This window comes from Eretmochelys imbricata, chromosome 6 (assembly GCF_965152235.1).
Source record: "Eretmochelys imbricata isolate rEreImb1 chromosome 6, rEreImb1.hap1, whole genome shotgun sequence".
Taxonomy (NCBI): domain Eukaryota; kingdom Metazoa; phylum Chordata; order Testudines; family Cheloniidae; genus Eretmochelys; species Eretmochelys imbricata.
The window spans coordinates 27,862,901-27,883,996 of NC_135577.1; the positions used below are offsets into that span (position 1 = coordinate 27,862,901).

The 21,096-nt window shown below is 46.6% G+C and overlaps 1 protein-coding gene across 7 annotated transcripts in view; it reads left to right on the plus strand.

Moving 5' to 3' along the window:
• Nucleotides 1-21,096, plus strand: part of SLC67A1 (solute carrier family 67 member 1) — a 142,484-nt gene that overhangs the window by 115,500 nt on the left and 5,888 nt on the right. For all 7 annotated transcript variants that reach the window (XM_077818281.1, XM_077818279.1, XM_077818283.1 and 4 more), the window contains 2 exons: nucleotides 15,175-15,276; nucleotides 19,958-20,078. In XM_077818281.1, the coding sequence (XP_077674407.1) occupies nucleotides 15,175-15,276; nucleotides 19,958-20,078 (223 nt within the window). The remainder of the gene's footprint in view (nucleotides 1-15,174; nucleotides 15,277-19,957; nucleotides 20,079-21,096) is intronic.

Below are 21,096 nucleotides of genomic sequence, written 5' to 3' on the forward strand. Positions count from 1 at the left end.
ACAGTGAAAATGAATCATAGAATCATAGAATATCAGGGTTGGAAGGGACCTCAGGAGGTCATCTAGTCCAACCCCCTGCTCAAAGCAGGACCGATCCCCAATTAAATCATCCCAGCCAGGGCTTTGTCAAGCCTGACCTTAAAAACTTCTAAGGAAGGAGATTCCACCACCTCCCTAGGTAACGCATTCCGGTGTTTCACCACCCTCCTAGTGAAAAAGTTTTTCCTAATATCCAGCCTAAACCTCCCGCACTGCAACTTGAGACCATTACTCCTTGTTCCGTCATCTGCTACCACTGAGAACAGTCTAGAGCCATCCTCTTTGGAACCCCCTTTCAGGTAGTTGAAAGCAGCTATCAAATCCCCCCTCATTCTTCTCTTCCACAGACTAAACATGCCCAGTTCCCTCAGCCTCTCCTCATAAGTCATGTGTTCCAGTCCCCTAATCATTTTTGTTGCCCTCCGCTGGACTTTTTCCAGTTTTTCCACATCCTTCTTGTAGTGTGGGGCCCAAAACTGGACACAGTACTCCAGATGAGGCCTCACCAGTGTCGAATAGAGGGGAATGATCAAGTCCCTCGATCTGCTGGCAATGCCCCTACTTATATATCCCAAAATGCCATTGGCCTTCTTGGCATCAAGGGCACACTGTTGACTCCTATCCAGCTTCTCGTCCACTGTAACCCCTAGGTCCTTTTCTGCAGAACTGCTGCCAAGCCATTTGGTCCCTATTCTGTAGCGGTGCATGGGCATCTTCCGTCCTAAGTGCAGGACTCTGCACTTCTCCTTGTTGAACCTCATCAGATTTCTTTTGGCCCAATCCTCCAATTTGTCTAGGGTCCTCTGTATCCTATCCCTACCCTCCAGCGTATCTACCTCTCCTTCCAGTTTAGTGTCATCTGCAAACTTGCTGAGGGTGCAATCCACACCATCCTCCAGATCATTAATGAAGATATTGAACAAAACCAGCCCCAGGACTGACCCTTGGGGCACTCCACTTGATACCAGCTGCCAACTAGACATGGAGCCATTGATCACTACCTGTTGAGCCCGACAATCTAGCCAGCTTTCTATCCACCTTATCGTCCATTCATCCAGCCCATACTTCTTTAACTTACTGGCAAGAATACTGCGGGAGACCATGTCAAAAGCTTTGCTAAAGTCAAAGAACAACACGTCCACTGCTTTCCCCTCGTCCACAGAGCCAGTTATTTCGTCATAGGAGGCAATTAGATTAGTCAGGCATGACTTGCCCTTGGTGAATCCATGCTGACTGTTCCTGATCACTTTCCTCTCCTCTAAGTGCTTCAGAATTGATTCCTTGAGGACCTGCTCCATGATTTTTCCAGGGACTGAGGTGAGACTGACTGGCCTGAAGTTCCCAGGATCCTCCTCTTTCCCTTTTTTAAAGATGGGCACTACATTAGCCTTTTTCCAGTCATCCAGGACTTCAGAGCAGTTAGTGAACAGCTAACTAGTCAGTATGAATGAGAGCCTCCCTGAATACTGTAATGCTGCTTCAAAGAACAGATCCAAAGATCCAAACTGGATTTAGTGCCACTGAATCACAGCATTGGCCACTTAGGGTATGAATGCATCCGATGAAGTGAGCTGTAGCTCACGAAAAGCTTATGCTCAAATAAATTGGTTAGTCTCTGAGGTGCCACAAGTCCTCCTTTTCTTTTTGCGGATATAGACTAACACGGCTGCTACTCTGAACCTACTTAAGGTATGCTGACACTGTATTTCAAAACCTGTCGCAGCAAGTCTCAGAGCCCAGGTCTACAGAGGTGGGCTAGTGGGGTTTGGTCTAATGCTCTAAAAATAGCTGTGTAGCCAGCACTCTGAAGTCACGGGTCAGGCTGGAGCTTGGTTTCTGAAAGCCATCCTCCACCCCGGTCTTCAGACTCTGAGCCCGTATCTTTGCACAGCGCTTTGTAGAGCCGTAGCACAAGCCCAAGTCTGTGGACCCAGGCTCTCAGACTCACTGCCACAGGTCTGAAAACAGTGTGTAGACATACCCATAGGGCCACATCCAGGGACCCAGTGCTTAGCCCAGAGGAGAACAGAATCCTCCTTCCAAGGTTGTAGAGCAGATGCAGAGCTATTCCTTGGAGCCTGATGGAGCCTCGCAGCACTCCTGTGGCAGAGGGAGGACTGTACTAGCCCCGTTCCATCCCTACCGCTTAGTAAGTAGATTCAAAGCCTTGATCAGAATCTTGTCATATCTTCAGCTGCTCCTTGGGTCACAGGGAGCCTCTGCAGTGCCGGATTTTCTCTGCTATGCAAGAGGGGTGCATCCCTTCAACAGCCCTGTGAGTCCAGGCTCCCCAAACACACAACTTGTGCAGTATAACTGCAGCCAGGGAGCCTCCCTCGCCTGTGGTGGTCTGACTCACTTTGCCCCTTAGCGTCACTCATATTTGTTTTACCAATGAACAAAACTTCAGCAGAGGCCTTACACTGTAAGTTTTAATGCAGCTTGTATCCAGTTGGTGGCATGATTGGCTCTGACCACAGATTGTGTCCTCACAGTCCCATGTGGTTCATACCTGGTTAGTGACCATTGTCTGGTATGCTGCTGTCATCTTGCAATTGCTTTGGCACACCTTTTCTTTTGCCATAGAGAAGGGAATTCCCTCCCAACATCATGTGAGCCTGTGCAACCAGTTTGGCTTAGACTTCCTTCCTTCCCCCTCTCTCTGTGCTGTAGAATATCAAAGAGTGCATGGGCCCAGGTTGTGCTGGTGAATGTCCTCTGGGCACTCTCTCCCATGCGGAGACACTATAGGATAGCTGTCATGATTTTCCCACAATGCACTGATATAAACTACTTAGGCAAGTGCAATTCAGCCCCGGTTGCAAAGCAGAAAGGTAGCAGTCTGAACTCAAACTGTGTTTGTTGTAAATGGGTCAGATGAGTGTTACACAAACACAGCTGCTCACATGCCAAATGGCTAGGGTCAACAAGTCTCATTCCAGCATTGTCTTCAGTGGTACACTATTGTGAGGACTACTGATTCTCTTGCCTTATTAAGAAGCCACACTTCCATGCCACGTTTTTAAATCCAACTGTCTCGCTATACAATAGTACCTTAAATTATCTCTAATGTATTGGGCCTCTTTTCTTAATCCATAGCCCAGGGCTCTGGTGCATCTTCATTCCAAGTTTTTCTTTAAAATGTTAACAAAATAGATTTATTTTAAAAAGGCGTCTTCTAAAACTTAATGAGGGAATCTGCCCCAATCCAGTACTTGCAATCTGATCAAAATGAAACGTTCCATGTCTCATAGTGCAACACCCATCAGAGAGACCTCTTTGGCATGAAGCTTGTATATCATTAATTGGCTCAACAAATAAGGTATCAAATTATCTCATCCACTTTTCCTTGGTGTCCAGCTACAAGAGCCAGAACCTCAGCTGGTGTAACTTGATGCTCCACCAGTTGAGGATCTGGCCCAGGAATGTCCTCTCCAGAAAACCTCAGTAATGTGGAGTAGTGGATAGGGCACTGGACGGGAGGAAACCTTCGTCCTGTTCCAAGATCTGCCACTGACCCACATTTTGACCTTGGGCAAGCTGCTTAAATGTTCTGTGTTTCAGTCGCCCCACCTGTGAAATGAAGGTAATGATATTTACCCCCTTTTGTGAAGAACTTTGACATCTACAAATAAAGAGCATTATGTAGGCCTGCTCAATCTCCCATTGAAGAAGTCTTTCCACTGGCTTCACTGGGTTTTGGATCATGGTTTCTAACAGCTAGGGTAAGTTGGGTTGTTTTAACTTTTTTTTTTAATGGCAGCTTAGAATTTATTTTCAGCTACATCTGTTCCCAGTTAAGCAAAGATCACAGGTTAATAGCACAGGATATTGGAAAGTGCTGTGCAGCTGTAAAATAAAGCTAAGTGATGGGGGAAAGGGGGAGAAAGTTGAGGCCTGGGAAAAGGAGGAGTGAAATCAGATCAGAAAATGAGAAGAGGGTTCTGGAATGCAGTGTCTTAAAGGCAATGAAAACAAAGAATTATTTGACTAGGAGATGAAGCAGCCCCTCAGGAGCTAGATATGACCAAAACTGGAATTGCTGAGGTCTGGCAATTAGGTGAAAGTAGCGCGGGTAGCTTAATGGAAGAAATCCAGGAGTCTAGAGTAATAGGGAAGTTGTGATATCCTGATGATGTGTAATTAATTGTGGTTATGCCAATATAAATCCAAACGGGAACTTCTGATCAAAGATAATGAAATGAGGTCAAGAGTTTTGCAAGCAGCCACCTCCACGCTACTCAGCTAGTGTCAGGGAGACTCCCTAAAACCTACAATATATTACAGCAGGCATAGAGAGCTGATCACTGTAGGCTATTTAGTCAAGGGCTTGGAGTGCCTTCAGTAACACACAACCATTCTCAGTCAGGACTGTGGAAAATGATTCTGATTTCAGAGTGGTCTCATCACAGAAAAGATGTGAACAAAACCTCCTTCAAAGTACATTTACTGAGCCCATGTCTACACTAGGAGTGCTTTATACTATACCGGCAAAGTGGTTCTAGTGGGGATGCAGTTTATACCAGCATATGCTGGCATAGCATATTGCACCCCTCTCCCCACCCCACCAAGCAAATTAAGCTTTACAACTAAAAGTACACTTTTTTGCTGGTATAACTACATCTACAGCAGGGGCTTTTGCTGGCACAGCTGTGTCTATCATGAGTCATGTGCCTGACCGACACAGCTATGCCAGCACAAGTTTGTAATGTAGACCTGGCTCCTATGAGAATTTTTGCTTGAAGGTGTAAATTTTATCTCCTTTCTCTCCAAGAGTCATTTTACACTGCACCATTGATTGCAGCTGGCCTGATAGGAAAGATGTTAGGCTCCAGTTTTCTATAGCGTTGTAAACATCAGTATATGGAGAAAGTCTAGGCAGTGGTTCTCAACCAGGGGTCTGAGTTAGGCACCCTTTCCTTTCTGAGCCCCCCCCCCGGGGGGCCGTGAGTAGGTTTCAGGGCGGCTGCCAAGCAGGGCCAACATTAGACTTGCTGGGGCCCAGGGCAGAAACCAAAGTCCTGCCGCACGGGGTTGAAGCCTGGGCTTGGAGCCCCGCCACCTGGGGCTGAAGTCGAAGCCTGAGCAGTGTAGCTTTATGGTGACCCCGGTGGCATGAGGCCCCGGGCAATTGACCTGCTTGCTACCCCTAATGTTGGCCCTGGCTTTTATATGCAGAAAACCAGTTGTTGTAGCACAGGTGGGCTGTGGAGTTTTTAGAGCATGTTGGCGGTGCGGGGGGGCTCAGAAAGGAAAAGGCTGAGAATCCCTGGTCTAGGGCATGATGCTGTATCTGCTCTGAACATGCTGCATGAGGATTAGACAAATGAAGCACCTGGAGTTGCTGGCAAGTAACTGATATCTAAGCACCAGATGTGATTTTAAAATTAAAGGGTGGGGCGGGGGGGGGAGTTTACACATACAGACAAACTGGTCCTTTGACTAAATTTATCTCTTCTTGTCAAACAAATTGTATCTCCAACTACACCGCTTCGGGAAGCAAGAAGTTGTTACGGGATTATTCGAGAGACCGTCTCTGGGAGGAAAGATTTACATTATGTATACTTTCAGTCTGTCCCTCTAGCTTTCTCTTCTGGGCAACAAACAAATGAGTAAAGGATTGGGTTTTTAATTATAGACAGGTACGCCTGCAGAAAATCTACCTGATGAAAGAGGGTTTTAAGAAAACAAACATGAAGTTCTTCAGTTTCCCTGATCTGAAGAATTTAAGCCAATAGAAAAGATGAATGACACCCTGGAGCTTGCAAAATATAAAATATTCTGTATTCTTTCAGGCAAGATGCTATGGTCAGCAGTTTGGGACTCAATATGCGGACCTTCCCACCACCACCCAGCATCTTGATATGCTTCCCTCAATCTCACAAACATTAAGTAGCGGGTTCAAAGCAAAAGGTGTTTGTGACAGGAAGTTGCGACCATCTGATAAAGTAAAAAAGCAGGCTTTACTTACCGACATTCCCAGGGCTTTGTACAGGCCCTGAAATTCAAGGGGCGGAGGGCCTGTACTAAGCCACACTTTCCTCTTTTTGTTTGTTTGTTGTTGCCCTGTGGCTGCTGATCTGGTTTGTGAATGAGTCGCACGTACACCCAGTGGATGTTCAGTGTTTTATAGATGACATGGTACCTGCTGCTCTTCTGTAGAGTGCAGGTGGATGAATCCGTGATTGTACAGTTCTCCCCTCGATCCGCTGACAGAATTGGAGCTGTTCTGGAATAACTTCTGTATACTGTATGTTGACCTGATTATTGGGATGTCTACTGTATGAGCACAGTGGTTTAGTTAATAATGAGAATTTGTTCAGAGGAACCAGACTAAGATGTAGGCAACCACCAAACTGTATGAAGAAGTTAGGCCTGCCCAGGTTACTATGGGGATAGTGAGTCTTTAGGAAAGGTAGACATATACTTAGACTGTGTTGTTTTTTTCTAAATGCTCTGGATGGCATCCACAAAGAGGCTTAGGTGTTGCAACAGTGAGCATCATAGTTAGGGTTGCCAACCCTCCCAGTTTCGCCGGGAGTCTTCCGGAATCGGGCTTGATCTCCTGGAGACTACTGACACCAATCCGGGAGATTTTAGGCTGCTAAAAAGTCCGGCAATGCAGCGGGGCTAAGGCAGGCTCCCTACCTGCCTTGGCTCCGCGCCGCTCTCGGTAGCAGCTGGCATGTCCAGCAGCGGCAGCGGCTCCTCGATGCAGGTGTGGCCAGGGAGTCTCGCCTGCTCCCCTGCCCTGAGCTCCGATTCTGCAGCTCCCATTGGCCAGGAACGGGGAACCACAGCCAATGGGAGCTCCAGGGGAGGTGCCTGCAGGCAGGGGCAGCACGCAGTGCCACCTGGCCACCTCGAGCCTAGGAACCGCTGCTGGACATACCTCAGGTGGCTCCTGGAAATGGCGGCAAGTGCCACAGAGCCGGAGCCCACACCCCGAACCTCCTCCTGCGCCTCAACCCCCTGCACTCCTGCCCCAGCCCTGAGCCCCCTCCCCCCCACACTCCCTCCCAGAGTCCGCACCCCCTCCTGCACCCCAACCCTCTGCCTCAGGCTCAGCCTGGAGCCCCCTCCCACACTCCAAACCCCTCTGCCCCAACCCAGAGCCCACACCCCTGCCCCAGCCCGGTGAAAGTGAGGGTGCGGGAAAGCGAGGAACGGAGGGAGCAGGGCTGGAATGAGCAGGGGGCAGGGCCTCAGAGAAGGGGTGGGGAAAAGATGTTTGGGTTTGTGCAAACCCCCTCTCTAATGCCCCTGCTTCCTATCCCCTGAGTGCCCCCCCACCTCCTGACAGGCCCCCCAGGACTCCCATGGCTTATCCAACCCCCACTGTTCCCTGTCCCCTGGCTGCCCCAGAACCTCCACCCCAACCAACCACTCCCTGTCCCCTGACTGCCCCCCGACTGCCCCCCAGGACCTCCTACCCATTTTTTCACCGGCACACGTGTGCTGCTGCCACCCCCTTAGCAGGGCGCTCAGCCCTGCTGCCCGCACGGCGGCGTGGCTGTGGAGGAGGGGAGACAGCGGGGGAGGGGCCAGGGGCAAGCCTCCCAGGCCAGGAGCTCAAGGGCCGGGCAGGATGGTCCCGCGGGCCGTAGTTTGCCCACCTCTGCACTGGACTCTGGGGGTGCATCTACACAGTGAGCAGCACTGAGTCCCGGAGCTACATCCTCGGGCTTGTGAGGCTTGTGCTATGGAAGAAAATAAAAGCTAGGTAGACATTCAGGCTCAGGCTCTGAAGTTTAGGGAGCGGGGTGGGCTAAAGAGGCAGAGTCTGAATATCTACACAGCTATTTTTAGCACTGGCCTGTAGCACTGCAAGCCCAAGTCTGTAATCCTGTGCTGAGACATGCTACTTTGGGCAGCTGCTCACTGTGTCCACCTACCTTGGGTCTCCCACCTTCCAGCTGGGTGCCCTAACCACTGGACTAAAGAGTCATTCCCTCTCTCACCCAATGACTGTTGTACTGTGGATAAATACTTAAATTGCAAATGGAGCATGGAAGTTAGAAAGAGATTTCACTGCTTAAAAGTATTTGCTGGGAGTTTCCAGATCAATATTTCCACTGGCGGTTCAGCGGCTTATCTGTCTTTCAAGAAGAAAAGATAAAGCTGTTTCACCTATGGCATGTGTACACAGCCATGGGCGGCTCTTGTAATTTCACTTGCAAACTATTTCCTTCCTCTTTTGTTCACTGATGACAGACCAGATTTCTGCAAGGTCTCTTTTCACAGTACTTCAAAGGACAAAGGTTAGCACCATATGGGTGAGAATAAGCCCAAGAGAAACAGCCCACGGCATGCTCTTTAAAACAGAGGCTACATGCAAGGAAGGAGCTCAGAACACAAAGATTGAAATAATACTGACGTTCAGCTGCTGCTTTTTCAGTGCCATAAAGTCAGGTTTCAGAGTAACAGCCGTGTTAGTCTGTATTCGCAAAAAGAAAAGGAGTACTTGTGGCACCTTAGAGACTAACCAATTTATTTGAGCATAAGCTTTCGTGAGCTACAGCTCACTTCATCGGATGCATACTGTGGAAAATACAGAAGATGTTTGTTTTTATACACACAAATCATGAAAAAATGGGTGTTTATCACTACAAAAGGTTTTCTCTCCCCCCACCCCACTCTCCTGCTGGTAATGGCTTATGTAAAGTGATCACTCTCCTTACAATGTGTATGATAATCAAGGTGGGCCATTTCCAGCACAAATCCAGGATTTCTCCCCACCCCCAACACACACACAAATCCACTCTCCTGTTGGTAATAGCTTATCTAAAGTGATCACTCTCCTTACAATGTGTATGATAATCAAGGTGGGCCATTTCCAGCACAAATCCAGGGTTTAACAAGAACGTCTGGGGGTGGGGGGGGTGCTAGGAAAACAAGGGGAAATAGGTTACCTTGCATAATGACTTAGCCACTCCCAGTCTCTATTTAAGCCTAAGTTAATTGTATCCAGTTTGCAAATGAATTCCAATTCAGCAGTCTCTCGCTGGAGTCTGGATTTGAAGTTTTTCTGTTGTATTTTCATGTCTGTAATCATTTTTGTATCAATTCAATCAATTCATGTCTGTAATCATTCACAATTTTCATGTCTGTAATCGCGTGACCAGAACACTTCAATCTCTCTGGTCACGCAGACTCCAACGAGAGACTGCTGAATTGGAATTAATTTGCAAACTGGATACAATTAACTTAGGCTTGAATAAAGACTGGGAGTGGATGGGTCATTACACAAAGTAAAACTATTTCCCCATGTTTATTTCCCCCACCTCCACCCCCCACTGTTCCTCAGACATTCTTGTCAACTGCTGGAAATGGCCCACCTTGATTATCACTACAAAAGGTCGTCCCTCCTGTTCCCCCCCCTCCTGCTGGTAATAGCTCACCTTAAGTGATCACTCCCCTTACAGTGTGTATGGTAACACCCATTGTTTCATGTTCTCTGTGTATATAAATCTCCCCACTGTATTTTCCACTGAATGCATTCAATGAAGTGAGCTGTAGCTCAGGAAAGCTTATGCTCAAATACATTTGTTAGTCTCTGAGGTGCCACAAGTCCTCCTTTTCTTTTTGCCTTTTTAAGTAGATCAGCAAGTTGAGACAGCCCCTGCTGCCAGCACGCTCCCTCCGTCCTGAGTCCTGCTCCTGACCCCTGCTTACCCCATCTCCATAGAGCAGGGGGCTGGGGGACACCCTGACATTAGCCTCTCTCTTCCTGCCCTCCCCCCCCCCCCCAGCAAGCAGGAGGCTCCTGGGAGCAGCTCCAAGGCAGAGGGCAGGAGCAGCACATGGCAGTGGGGGGCGGGACAGCTGAACTGCCGGCAATTGGTAGTCTGCTGGGTGGCTGCTGCACAGGGAACTTAGGGGAGCTGATGGGGGGCTGCCGGTCCACCCTGGTTCCAAGCCCCCACCAGCTAGCTCCTATGGGCTGCTCTTCCTGCAAGCAGTGGACAAAGCAGGCGGCTGCCAAACAGCATTATAAGGGAGCATTGTGCAACTTTAAATGAGCCCCATGTGCCCTAATTGATCAGCGACGTAACAGCGTTAACTGGGACAACTTTAAGTGAGGAGTTCCTGTAGCATATTTTCATGGTGAGGGATGTCCCAGGTTCCATATACTAGTGGAAGACTTTGGGACAGGACAGCCTTTTAATTCTTGCTGTGCATTTAGCTCCAGTCACCACAGCAGGAGAGAGATAAGGAAGAGACAAACTGAGGCAGGGAATGGGCTGAATTTGTATGGTGTAACCCAATTAAATAAAGGCGCACTCTTGGTTCCAGTCTGAGAAAATTAAGACTTGCATTGATCAATGTGAAAAAGTGAGCAGCTCAAATTTCTAATACTGTATTAGAAACTCACTGTGGCTGAGTCAGTCACCTGGAGATCAAACTCCAGATCTCATTACAATACCTGTTGGGTAAGCAGCTGTGACTCAGCAAAGCTGCAGGTCCAATCCAGCAGTGACAGGCCTTCGTGGCATGCATCTCCTTGAGATTTGATTAGTTAGACTGGAATGTTGCAAAAGGCTAATGACTGCACACTTTTAAAAAGGTACGCCTAGAGAAGCATTACTCAGCCACTTCTCCTCCCTCCATTGAATGGTGCCACAAATTGGTTGTAGCACTATGATCACCCCACTAACCACCTCCTGCCATTGCACAGCATGCTTTGTAATTGGTCTCCCTCAGCCTCTTTCTAGTGAGTCATCCCTATGCCTGAGCTGGTGAGCACTGAGGTCATTCCCTGAAAGTCCTGTGATAGGCCCATGCCAATCAACTGGCGTCCCCAAGCAAGGGCCTAACCAGATGACCCCAAAGAAGGTTCCTAATCAAAGCTGCAACTTTAGTCTGCTTGGTGGTGCTGCCTTGTTGGGGGAATTCCCAGCTGCCTGGTAGCTCTGACAGACTGCGCCCACCTCAGCTGGCCCACCCAGCTATTCTGACAATCACCCCATATATTGACACAGCATTGCAGGCCAATGTTAGGGTGCCGCACAGTATTTATTCTGTGGCTCACTGCAGCTCCAATACAATATTCTCATCAGCCTCTCCCCCTCCTTCCTCCTACTGATAACTAGAATGGATGTGGCTACTTCACCACTTTTCCCATCCTCCCATTGCTGAGAGGGCCAGGGTATGATAAGTATTTCTGCTCACTCCCTCCAGCTTAACCCTGTTCTTGGCTGCTCCAAAGGACAGAGACCGCAGTAGCCCCAGACAACTTTTAGTGAGAAAATTTTATACTTTATATTAGAGTGAGATAGAGAAAGAGTGAGCACCCTAGGTTATTAGCTGGTGTAAACTGAAGTAGGTGTGCAGGCATTGATTTACCTGAACTGAGGGTCTGATCACAGATGTGCTTTTTTATTCCCTCCCCCCCCATTGTTGTCTTCTCTGCTTTTCAGTTTTTTTGATGGTCTGCTTTGGGCTTGAGGGTGCCAGTTAATGCTGTGACGCTCCCCAGGGGTAGCCCAGGTTGTGAAGCACTTCACCATCACCTGCCCGTAGCATGAGGAAGTCTTGTCTGTGCCTGCTGTGGATCAGCTCCCTGAAACCCCCAGCCTCAGGCAATACAAGCCCTGCCTTCCAGGCCTCCCTCTGTCTGTACACATTAGCAATAGGCACACACCAACCCCTGAGTCCTCGGGAGCATTCCCTGTAGTGCCCAGCCCCTTACGCACCAAACGTTCTCAGAATTACCAGGCCTGCTGCTCCCAGAGGAACAGCACATGCCAGCTTGTAAAATTCCACTCGGGATCACCACTTTACTTAACACCACAGCACTTAGATATGTTTCTAGTGAAAGCAAGAATAAGGTCATTATCAATAAACATATATTCAAGAGAGTAAGAAGATTGGAAACACATGGTTACATACATGTTCCCTAGAGACTAACATTTACTAACAAGTTCCCCTCCTGTCCAAAGAAGCTTATCTCATCCAAAGTTCTCTCCAGTGTTTTCAACCAGGCCTGCCTGAGACCCCTCTTCCGTGAAGTGGATGCAATTTACTTCTTCAGGGAAGGATGCCAGGGTGTCGTCTTTGTCCTCCAAATACACTAGAGCAAATCTTTGATGTGCACCTCAAGATGGGGGGGGTGTCTCCCTCCTCCCCCCCACTATGGACAGCGGGTATCATAGTCTGGGGGAGGCTGTGCCTCCCCAAATAGCCAGGTGTGGCCCAGTCCATGCTCTGTGCCCAGGCCCACTCCTGCTTCCAGCTCTGCTGCTCTTCCTGTGCGGTGGCCCCGGCTTGGGCTGGGGCTGCACCACTCGCCCTCCTGGCGCTCCGGGGCTGGGGAGGCTAGGGTCGCACTGCCCACCCCCCCCCAGTGCTCCGGGGCTGGGGGCACTAGCCTGGGGTGGGGGCCAGCAGTTGCAGTGGGGGCGGGGGCGCCTCTGGGCTCTGGGGGGGAGGGGCACGAAAGGGGCGGGGCCTCAGGTGGAAGGGGTGGGGCTGGAGGCTAGCCTCCTCAAGCCGGTGGTTTACGTGCCACCCATACCCCCACACAGTTTGGTTCTTCCTGTTACTATTCTCTCTCTGAAGATTTTACAGTATGTATTATCATCCAGTTTAGCCTTGCGAGAGGAGACCCATTGTGAACTATACAATACTTAATATACATGTAAACAGCCGGATAGATTAACATTTCTTGTCTGACAGAAAACCTGTTTTTTTTCTGGTGACCGGTCCATAGACAATGACTTTAAGAATGTAATTTTCTGTTTCTATACATAAATCCTTACACAACATCCGTACATGCATTTTGCAATAATCCTGATGACTAGTGTGATACTGGCTTTTATTTGAGACCTCACATGACACACTTTAGTTGACCTAGTAGCGTCCAAAATATGCCAGGTCATTAATTACATGATCACATATTATTTGTCCACGGGATCTCTGCCTCATTCAGTGAAGCCCAGTTATTCAATATTTTTTTCTATCTTTCACATTCAGTGGGTGATCCAGTTTTCATTTACTGCACATCAACAAGCCCGGCACTGAATACACAATAATTAATCTTCTCATGGTCATACCTGTGGTGCGCTCACCATAGTATCTGAGTGCTTCACAAGCATCAATGAATTTATCTTCTCAACGCCCTTGTGAAAATAGATGCTGTTATTATCACCACTTTACAGGTGGGGAACTGAAGTATAGAGAGATTAAGACCAAAAATGTCCACTAGTTTTGGTGCACCACAGCTCTGAGCCAGAAAGGTATTTAGGCTCCTAACTTCCATAAATACCTTTGCGGGGCAGGGCCCAAGAGCCTGAATTTTCAGAGTATTTAGCATTTGTATAGGATTTTATGTTCCGAGCTCAGCTTCGGTTGTAGCTGTGAGTGCTCAGCAATTTTGCAAATCCAGCCCCAGGTGTCTTATGTTGGGCACCCAGAAATTGAGGAACATACAGTTAGTGGCTACTTTTGAAAATTTTGGTTTAAGTGACTTGCCCAGCATCACAGAGGTAGAAGCAGAGAGAATCAAATTCTTCAAGGAGGTATTCAGCTGTCTTCACCATGATATCATCCTTTCCCTTCCTGTTAGCCCTGGCCTTCTTCACTTCTGAACAAATGAATCAGGGATCAGACAGTCTCCAACCCTGATTAATCCCCAGCAAAGGGTCATCGTGTGAACTCAGTGAAACAGGTGCCCTATGGAAAAAATAGCATATGATCATGTAATTAAAGCTTGTATCATAATGCATACATACGAGGGGGCTGAATTAAGGTTACATGGGCAACCTTAGTTTTAGTATTTCCTCACTTTAGAGTGCTTGACTTGGCAACCTCAACATTCTTTTAATGTAGTTACTGAATGTTGCTGTCTTTACCTTCCAGTAGTGCTTTGTGGTCGCAGCCAAGATCAAGGTCTCATAGTCCTAGGCGTTTTAGTATGGGTGTGTCTACACTTAAAAAGCTACAGCAGCAAAGCTGCACCACTGCAGTGGTGCTGCTGTTGCGCTTCAGTATAGACACTACCTGTGCCCCAAAGAGCTTACTATCGTTATAGACAAGACAAAGGCTGGGAATAACTGTTGCTAGTGTCCCTTCAGTTTTTTGTTAAAAATTCATTACTTTTTCCAGTATTCCACAGATGTTTCTATCATGCCTATCCTGAAATGAAAATCTTTATTACACTGTCTGAGGAGTGTACTGAGCACTCAGAAGCACTATATCAGGAAGATGATCTATTTGGTATTTCTAATTTATATTTATAGTATTTACTCACTCTTGAGGGAGGGGAGAATGCAAAACAAAATCATAGTTACTAGAGCTGGATGGAAAAAGGTGAGTATATCATGAAAAGTGTCAAAAGACATGGTTTTTCATTGAGTTTGAAATTTTTCATGAGAGTTTTAATTTTTTTTATGAAAAAAATTGTTTAAATTTTTTCCCTCCCACTCGGGGTGGAGAGTAACCAACTCTCTCACTTTTTTCCAGTTTTAAAACCCATAGCAACACATTTTTTATGCTTATAAAAGACACAGGAAGAGAAGGAAAGGCAAGTGTGTTCCTCCTCCTCCCCCCCATCAAAGTGAAAATTTCAGGAAAAAAATTGCAACATTTATCAAAATGAAAAATTTCAACCAAAATGAATTATATGTCGTAAAAATGTTCATGTTGGTATAAAAGGCATTTTACATCCCCCCCCCCAAAAAAACCACTTCATTTGAAAGTTTTGACCAGTTCTAGTAATAACACAGTTTAATGGGAAAATCCACACCCTAGAGGATATCATGTATCTTTCTGGCAGATTTGTGTAGCTTTATCATTGGAATACAAAACTTTTAAACCCATTTAAACCCTACATAGAGGTCTTAAGTGACACACAGGCTTTATGCTGGTCCTCTGCGCAGGGTAAATTTAATCTAGAATGCATTTCATAATACAGCACTTTGAATCCCAAATGCCTTCCAGGTCCAAGTGCTTTACATACACTAATGAACTGTGTCTTGCAACCACCCACTGAGATAGTGATCTACACTTATTCCCATTTTACAGATGGGAAAACTAAGGCATAGGCAGTCAGTAGCTCACCTGCGGTCACAATACAGAAGTCCTGACTCCCAGGTCCTTGCTTGAAACATATATGTGTGTTTGCTCTTTTTCTAGGTTGTCCAGGGTCTGGTAATTGGAAGACTAACAAGTCGCTTTACAGAGAGGAACCTGATCATGTTGAGTGTTTTAGTCTTCAGTGGAGTGGGCCTTGCTATGGTAAGAGAAGAGGTGGGATTTTTAAGAGATCCTTAGGCCTGGCCTACATTTAAAAGTTACGCGGGCGTAAATATATTGATGAGGGGTGTGGGTTTGGGGAGTTTTTTAACCAATATAGCTATACCAGTAACAGCTCTCGTGTGGATGCAGTTATATTAGCGTGATTAGTATGACTTATCAGCATAATTATCCCCCTTCCCCCTACATGTGTGGCTGTTCTGACGTGAAGCACCTTTTTAACCAATATAGCCATGCCCACGTTAGAGAGGTTGTACTGCTTTAATGAAGTAAAGCAATATGGCTTTGTAGCCTAGACAGGCCCTTAGTGACTTCGGGTCAAAAGGCTCATTGACTTTCAGTGAAACTTGTATTCCTAAAGGGCTTGTCTACACATAAGTTATACTCTCAGCCTATACTGGTGCTGTTAACTCAGTACAACCCTTAGTGGATGCAGTTATAGTGGTATAAAGGTACTTCCTATATGGGAAAAGGAATAAGCTGTATTACTATAAGAAAACTTTATCCTGCTGGAAGGCCTCATCTACCCAACAGAGTACACTAGGAGACTATGCCGGCATAGGGATACCAACCAAGGCATTGCAATGTAGATAAGCCCTAACTGTGACCACTCTAGGGGTTGTACTGGTATAACTCTTTGGTAAACAAAAACAACAGTAACAAAACCCCACAACACATTCCCCACACACCTAACCCAAAGAGTCATACCAGTACAAACCATGTTGAGAACAGGCCTGTGTAACTTGATGCTTTTGAAAATCTTACCCTCAGTTTTTGCTTGGTTATGTTTCCTGAATGTCTCTGAAAGTAAGCGAAAGTTACAGGCAAAAAACCCACACTTCGACAAAAGTTTGCTGGTGATATTAGGGGTTGGTCGTTTTGGTTTGTTGTTTTTAACAATCAAGATTAGTGCCTTTTTGGAATGAAACATAGAACAATTTTTGCGTACCTCAGTCTTGAACTGCCAAGACTCCAGGGTGCATGAAGTCTTGGATGAGGATAACAGAGAAAAATGACAATAGATTCAGCTGTCGGCCTTTAGAAATTCACTGAATGGTTTGGCCTTGAACCCTCTAACTAGCATTTGATTATTGTGTCATGTTGCAATGAAATGGCTGTGTTACAGTGGCAAAAATGACAAGTCTCTTTCACATACCTGTTACACTGTAACCTTGTATGTAGGCACAGAGGTTAAGTGACTTTTCCAAGAGGACATATCAAATCCATGCCAGAGTAAGGAATAGAATCCAGGTCTCCTGACATCCAGACCTATACTCGAGCTATTAGGCAACACTGTGTCCCCTATACAAGTTAGAACACAGAGCTAGGAGCCAGGAAGTTCTGGAGTTTTAGTCTGAGAAAGTAAACCATCGTTTCACTGGGTGACCTTGTGCCAAGTCACCTGATTGCTTTGTGCTGACCTGTCCTTCCACCCAGAGGCTGCATAAGAACCAAATTGGGTCACACAAAAGGGGTGCAAATCACCCTTTCCTTGCTCAACCCAGATAAAATGGCCTGTCTTAGCAAGGCTTCCTAAGCCCTACCAGCCAGAGAACTGAGGAATCAAAATCATGAGCACAAAATCCTACATGGGGTTGCATACTGTGCTCCCATAAGTCCAGCATACCATTCATCATCATCATCACACACAGCTGGCCTGAAACAAGCCTAATGGATGAACTTCAATGGCACCGCCAGAGATGCAGAACCTGAGTGGAGCCCAATTACTCGCCTTAGTCTTGCTATCTCAGGAGTGATGGAGCAGGTTGACGGAAACATTTTAACATTCCTGTCCATGCACCAGACTTTAATTACCTCAGAAGCTTGAGAAATGAGTAAAGGCAGTAATGAGAACATCATGAGCCAAGCAAGACGGCATCTCTCATTCAGACTCTTTGTTTAGTGAATTTGTTAGATGAGGTGTCATTTAAAAGACTTGAAACCCATCCAAAGCAGTAGGAGTGGGATGCATGCATTTATTGGGCATGTTTTGAGTAATAATAATGAGGAAGACTAAAAAGGGAGTAATTTAAAGAGCATAATTTAAATTTCCTCTGGACAGATCACAGTGTTGTTGCAGGGCAGTGCACATAACTGCCCCACTTACTGTGGATTAATAAGCCATGGTTAGAAGAAGTCCAGCCCAAAGAAGTTCTTACTAACTTTGTGGGGGAACTGTGCTGTGAATTCACTTCAGAGCTGGCAGTTAGGACATGCCTAGGGGGCTTGGGACATCCTGATGGACCTGAGAGACAAGGGTCAGGAATGACTTCCTATGACAACTATTCATAGGAAAATACAGCTGCAGTCCTTTCCACCCAGGAGAGCTTATTAAAAAGTGCTCTGTTCAAGGGGCTGCCAAGACAACATCTGCATGCGGGGTGGCTTTTCATAATGGAGGTCCCGACAGGGATGAGCCTTGTTGAGGCAGCTTGTCACAGTGTCAGGAGGGCCCTGGCTGACCCCAGCACTCAGATTACAGATCTGGGCTCATAAAATGTTTATGACTTTAATTCCCCCTTCCTCCCTTCCAAGAATGAGCATTAAAGATAGTTCAACTTAATTTTTTCCTCCTACTATGTACTTGCTATTGTTGGCCTGCCAATGGATGCCACGTGTGCAAAACAAAGCCTTTTCCTCAAGAGTGGAAGCAAGTAGAGAGAGCAGATGTTTGAAAAAGAAACCTAAACACCTCCCTGGAAGGGTTTTGGCATGTAGCACAGGAGGTGCTCTGTGGGGCTTTTCATGACCTAAGAGGATAATTTTGCAGCTTGAAAGGAGTCTAGATGATGGGTGCCTATTACCCGGGGGTTGAAGATGGGGCGGGGTGGGCCAGCTGGGAGACGTGGGGAGTTTGAACAGCTGGGATGAGCATTCAGTGGTCAGAGAAGATGATGCTTCTCATTTGCAGGTGTGGGAAGGCTTACGCGTTAACAGGGGGTCTGGGTGGTGGTGCAGAAAGGTTTGTCAGTCAAATGAGGGATGTTTTCCTCTAGGGGGTGCCTGGTTTTGACTTGTCCTGCCCCTTCTCTCCTGTTTCCCATTCATTTGCCTTTGAGCCCCCATCCTGGGACCCCAGGCACAACCCTCCCTATCTGAAAAATAAATCCCAGGTTTGGCAGTCATGTTCATACTGGGGCCTTCCAACCCTGATTCCTATAGGGCCTCAGTGGGGGAAAGCACTCTCCCCAGCACTCCCTCTGCTTTTAACGGTCATTCCCCACTTTTGTTGTTTGTTATTGAAGGGCCCGTCCAGCATTTATCATCTAATGCAGGAAGCCATGGTTCTGCTCCATCCACTCCCTGCTGCCTCCACACTGCCCAAGTGGCAGACAATTCCTGTGGGATAGGGGAGTGTTAAAGCTGCATTCTCTCCTGAGATCCCTGCATGAGCTCTGGAAGCATTTGCTCTAGCAAAGTAGCTCTTATTATCCATCCACTGGTCTGAATATTTTGTGCACCAAGGCTATATTCTGTAGCCCTGACTCAAAACTCAGGCAAAGGTCCCATGGAAATTAAGGCACCTATCTACCTTTGCCTCCAGACAGGGGTTGAATATATACATACTTTTTAATCCAGTCAGGACAATGTTTTAAACCTCAGCATGAGTAGGTCATGAGTTAGGTATGTTTCTGGGCTTGTTTTCCCTCTGTAACCAAGAGACGCTGACTGGATTTTATGAAAGGAAAACCCATGCAGGATGATCCAATGAGTAAAACTTCCAGCTTAACAAAGGATATAAATGATCTCCAGATGACAGTAAAAGAAACACACCTCGAAATTAAACATAGGATAAGAGAGTTCCAGTACAGAGTGAGGGAGGAGGGGCATTAATTTCCTTTCCGTGCTCCAGAGAAATCCATTCATTTGACCAGTAGGGATTGTCAATGAATTCAGAGCTGGTTTAGCCCCACTGCATAAGAAGTTTATTCTTGTACTTTTGTTTAAGTAATAAACTTCTGAAATGACGTCTCTGAACAGAACATGTGCAATAAGAAAATTGTTACACTCACTAATTATGCTCATTAATGTGTCCTTATTAATGTGGGAGACCCGTTCCAGATTACTGAATTCAGTGAATTCATTAGCAAGTATACTGACAAACAGGATTAGCGATCCCAAGGGTACAGTATTACATAATGTACTGTGTTCATTTATTTTGACAAGCAAAGTTTAGTTTTAATTATTTATGATGATGCATTATAATGGGTGCTGTAGAAGCCTGTTTTGTATAAGTAATGAGAACTTAATGAGACTGCACTACAGGCCCCTGCTATTAAATTTTTCCTGAGAGGTGGAGCACACAGCCTGGGGGAAGAAGGGGGGATTGTGGGAATTATCACGCTTTGTGAATTAGCAAAGCAAAACTAGATGAGGTTCTACCTTAATGTATCGGTTACAGTTTCTTACATATACTGAATGTTTATAATACTGTATTCAACACAAATTTAACACAAGTGATTTGAATGGGCTGGATCTTCTATTGGTGCAAATCTGTTTTGCTGCATCAGAGCTTCACCACTGTACACCAACCAGGAGTCTAGTGCACTATGTATTTATGAAAATCCAGGTAGGATTGTATCTCCTCACTGTGACGTTATCCTTCGTGCTGCGCAGGAGCTGGCTTTCTAATAGACAGGGTATATTTTGTTCTGTCACTCAGGTGCTGATGACCAACGTGTTCCATTATTGCGTCATTGCTCTCCCCATGGTTTTGGCACTCTGCACTATGGGCATTATTACAGACAGCATTCTCACCAAGTCCGTCCCTCCTTCTGACACTGGTAAGACTTGTTAAAAGACGAGATTTTTTTTTTTTTTTTTTAATTAGACAATCTTCATGCTCAGACTCTGGGCCTTGTGACTTTTAAAGCCCGAGGTTTCAAGCTGTGAGCTGGCATGTGCATAAATGCAGCTATGCTGGTGCTGTGCTGTGCTGCCAACCACGACTTAGAGCGTTGTGGGAAGAATGCCGAGTTCCCAGCACATCCCGTCAGGCATAATTTGACTAAGAACAAAGCGTAACCTGTATTAGTCCCGATCTCTGCCAGCCAATGAACGCTGGTCAGAAGGAGCAGGACTAGAGTTACAAGTGAGCCAGCGACCAGCATCAATTGACGACAGCATAACAAGAGGCAGAATCCTGCAGCCTTTACTTAGACTGAAATCCACCTTGCTGCAGAGGATCTGTGCAAAGCTTTACTTATGCTTAAGGCTTAGGTGAATCACAAGGCCGTGTGTCAGCCCTCTGCACTTAGGACAGTGATCCCAAAACTTTTTACCTCATTTCCACCCTTCCCCGTGTCCGTGCCCCCCTCCCCCAGAGTGGGGTCACGGCTCTGGGGCGGGGACATGGACAGGAGTAAGAGGGCTGAGGCTGGGGTCACAGCTGGGGGCAGGGCCAGGAGCCCCCTGAACTCTCCTGTGCGCCGCCCCTAGGTGGGCGCGCCCCACAGTTTGGTCCACTGATTTAGGATTAAGATTAATAGATTTGGCCCTTGAAGGGGCTAGGATAAAAGGAAGAGCTACAATATTGGACAGCTAGTTAGCTTGAGTCGTATCTTAAGGTTGTCACACTTCATAGCACCCTTGCCACACTGCTGTAGTGTGGTTGTGCAGCTTTTGTTTTACACTAAGGCACATTTCTGAGAAACATGCCATTCCCTGAGAAATCCTGTTCAAACAACTGCATGTAATTTATGTCAGAAACGAGGATGAGCAGGTACAGGATGAACAAAGGACTAGCTTGTACAATATTGATCAAACACTCCATTTTTGACTGTACGTTCCTCATAGTCATTC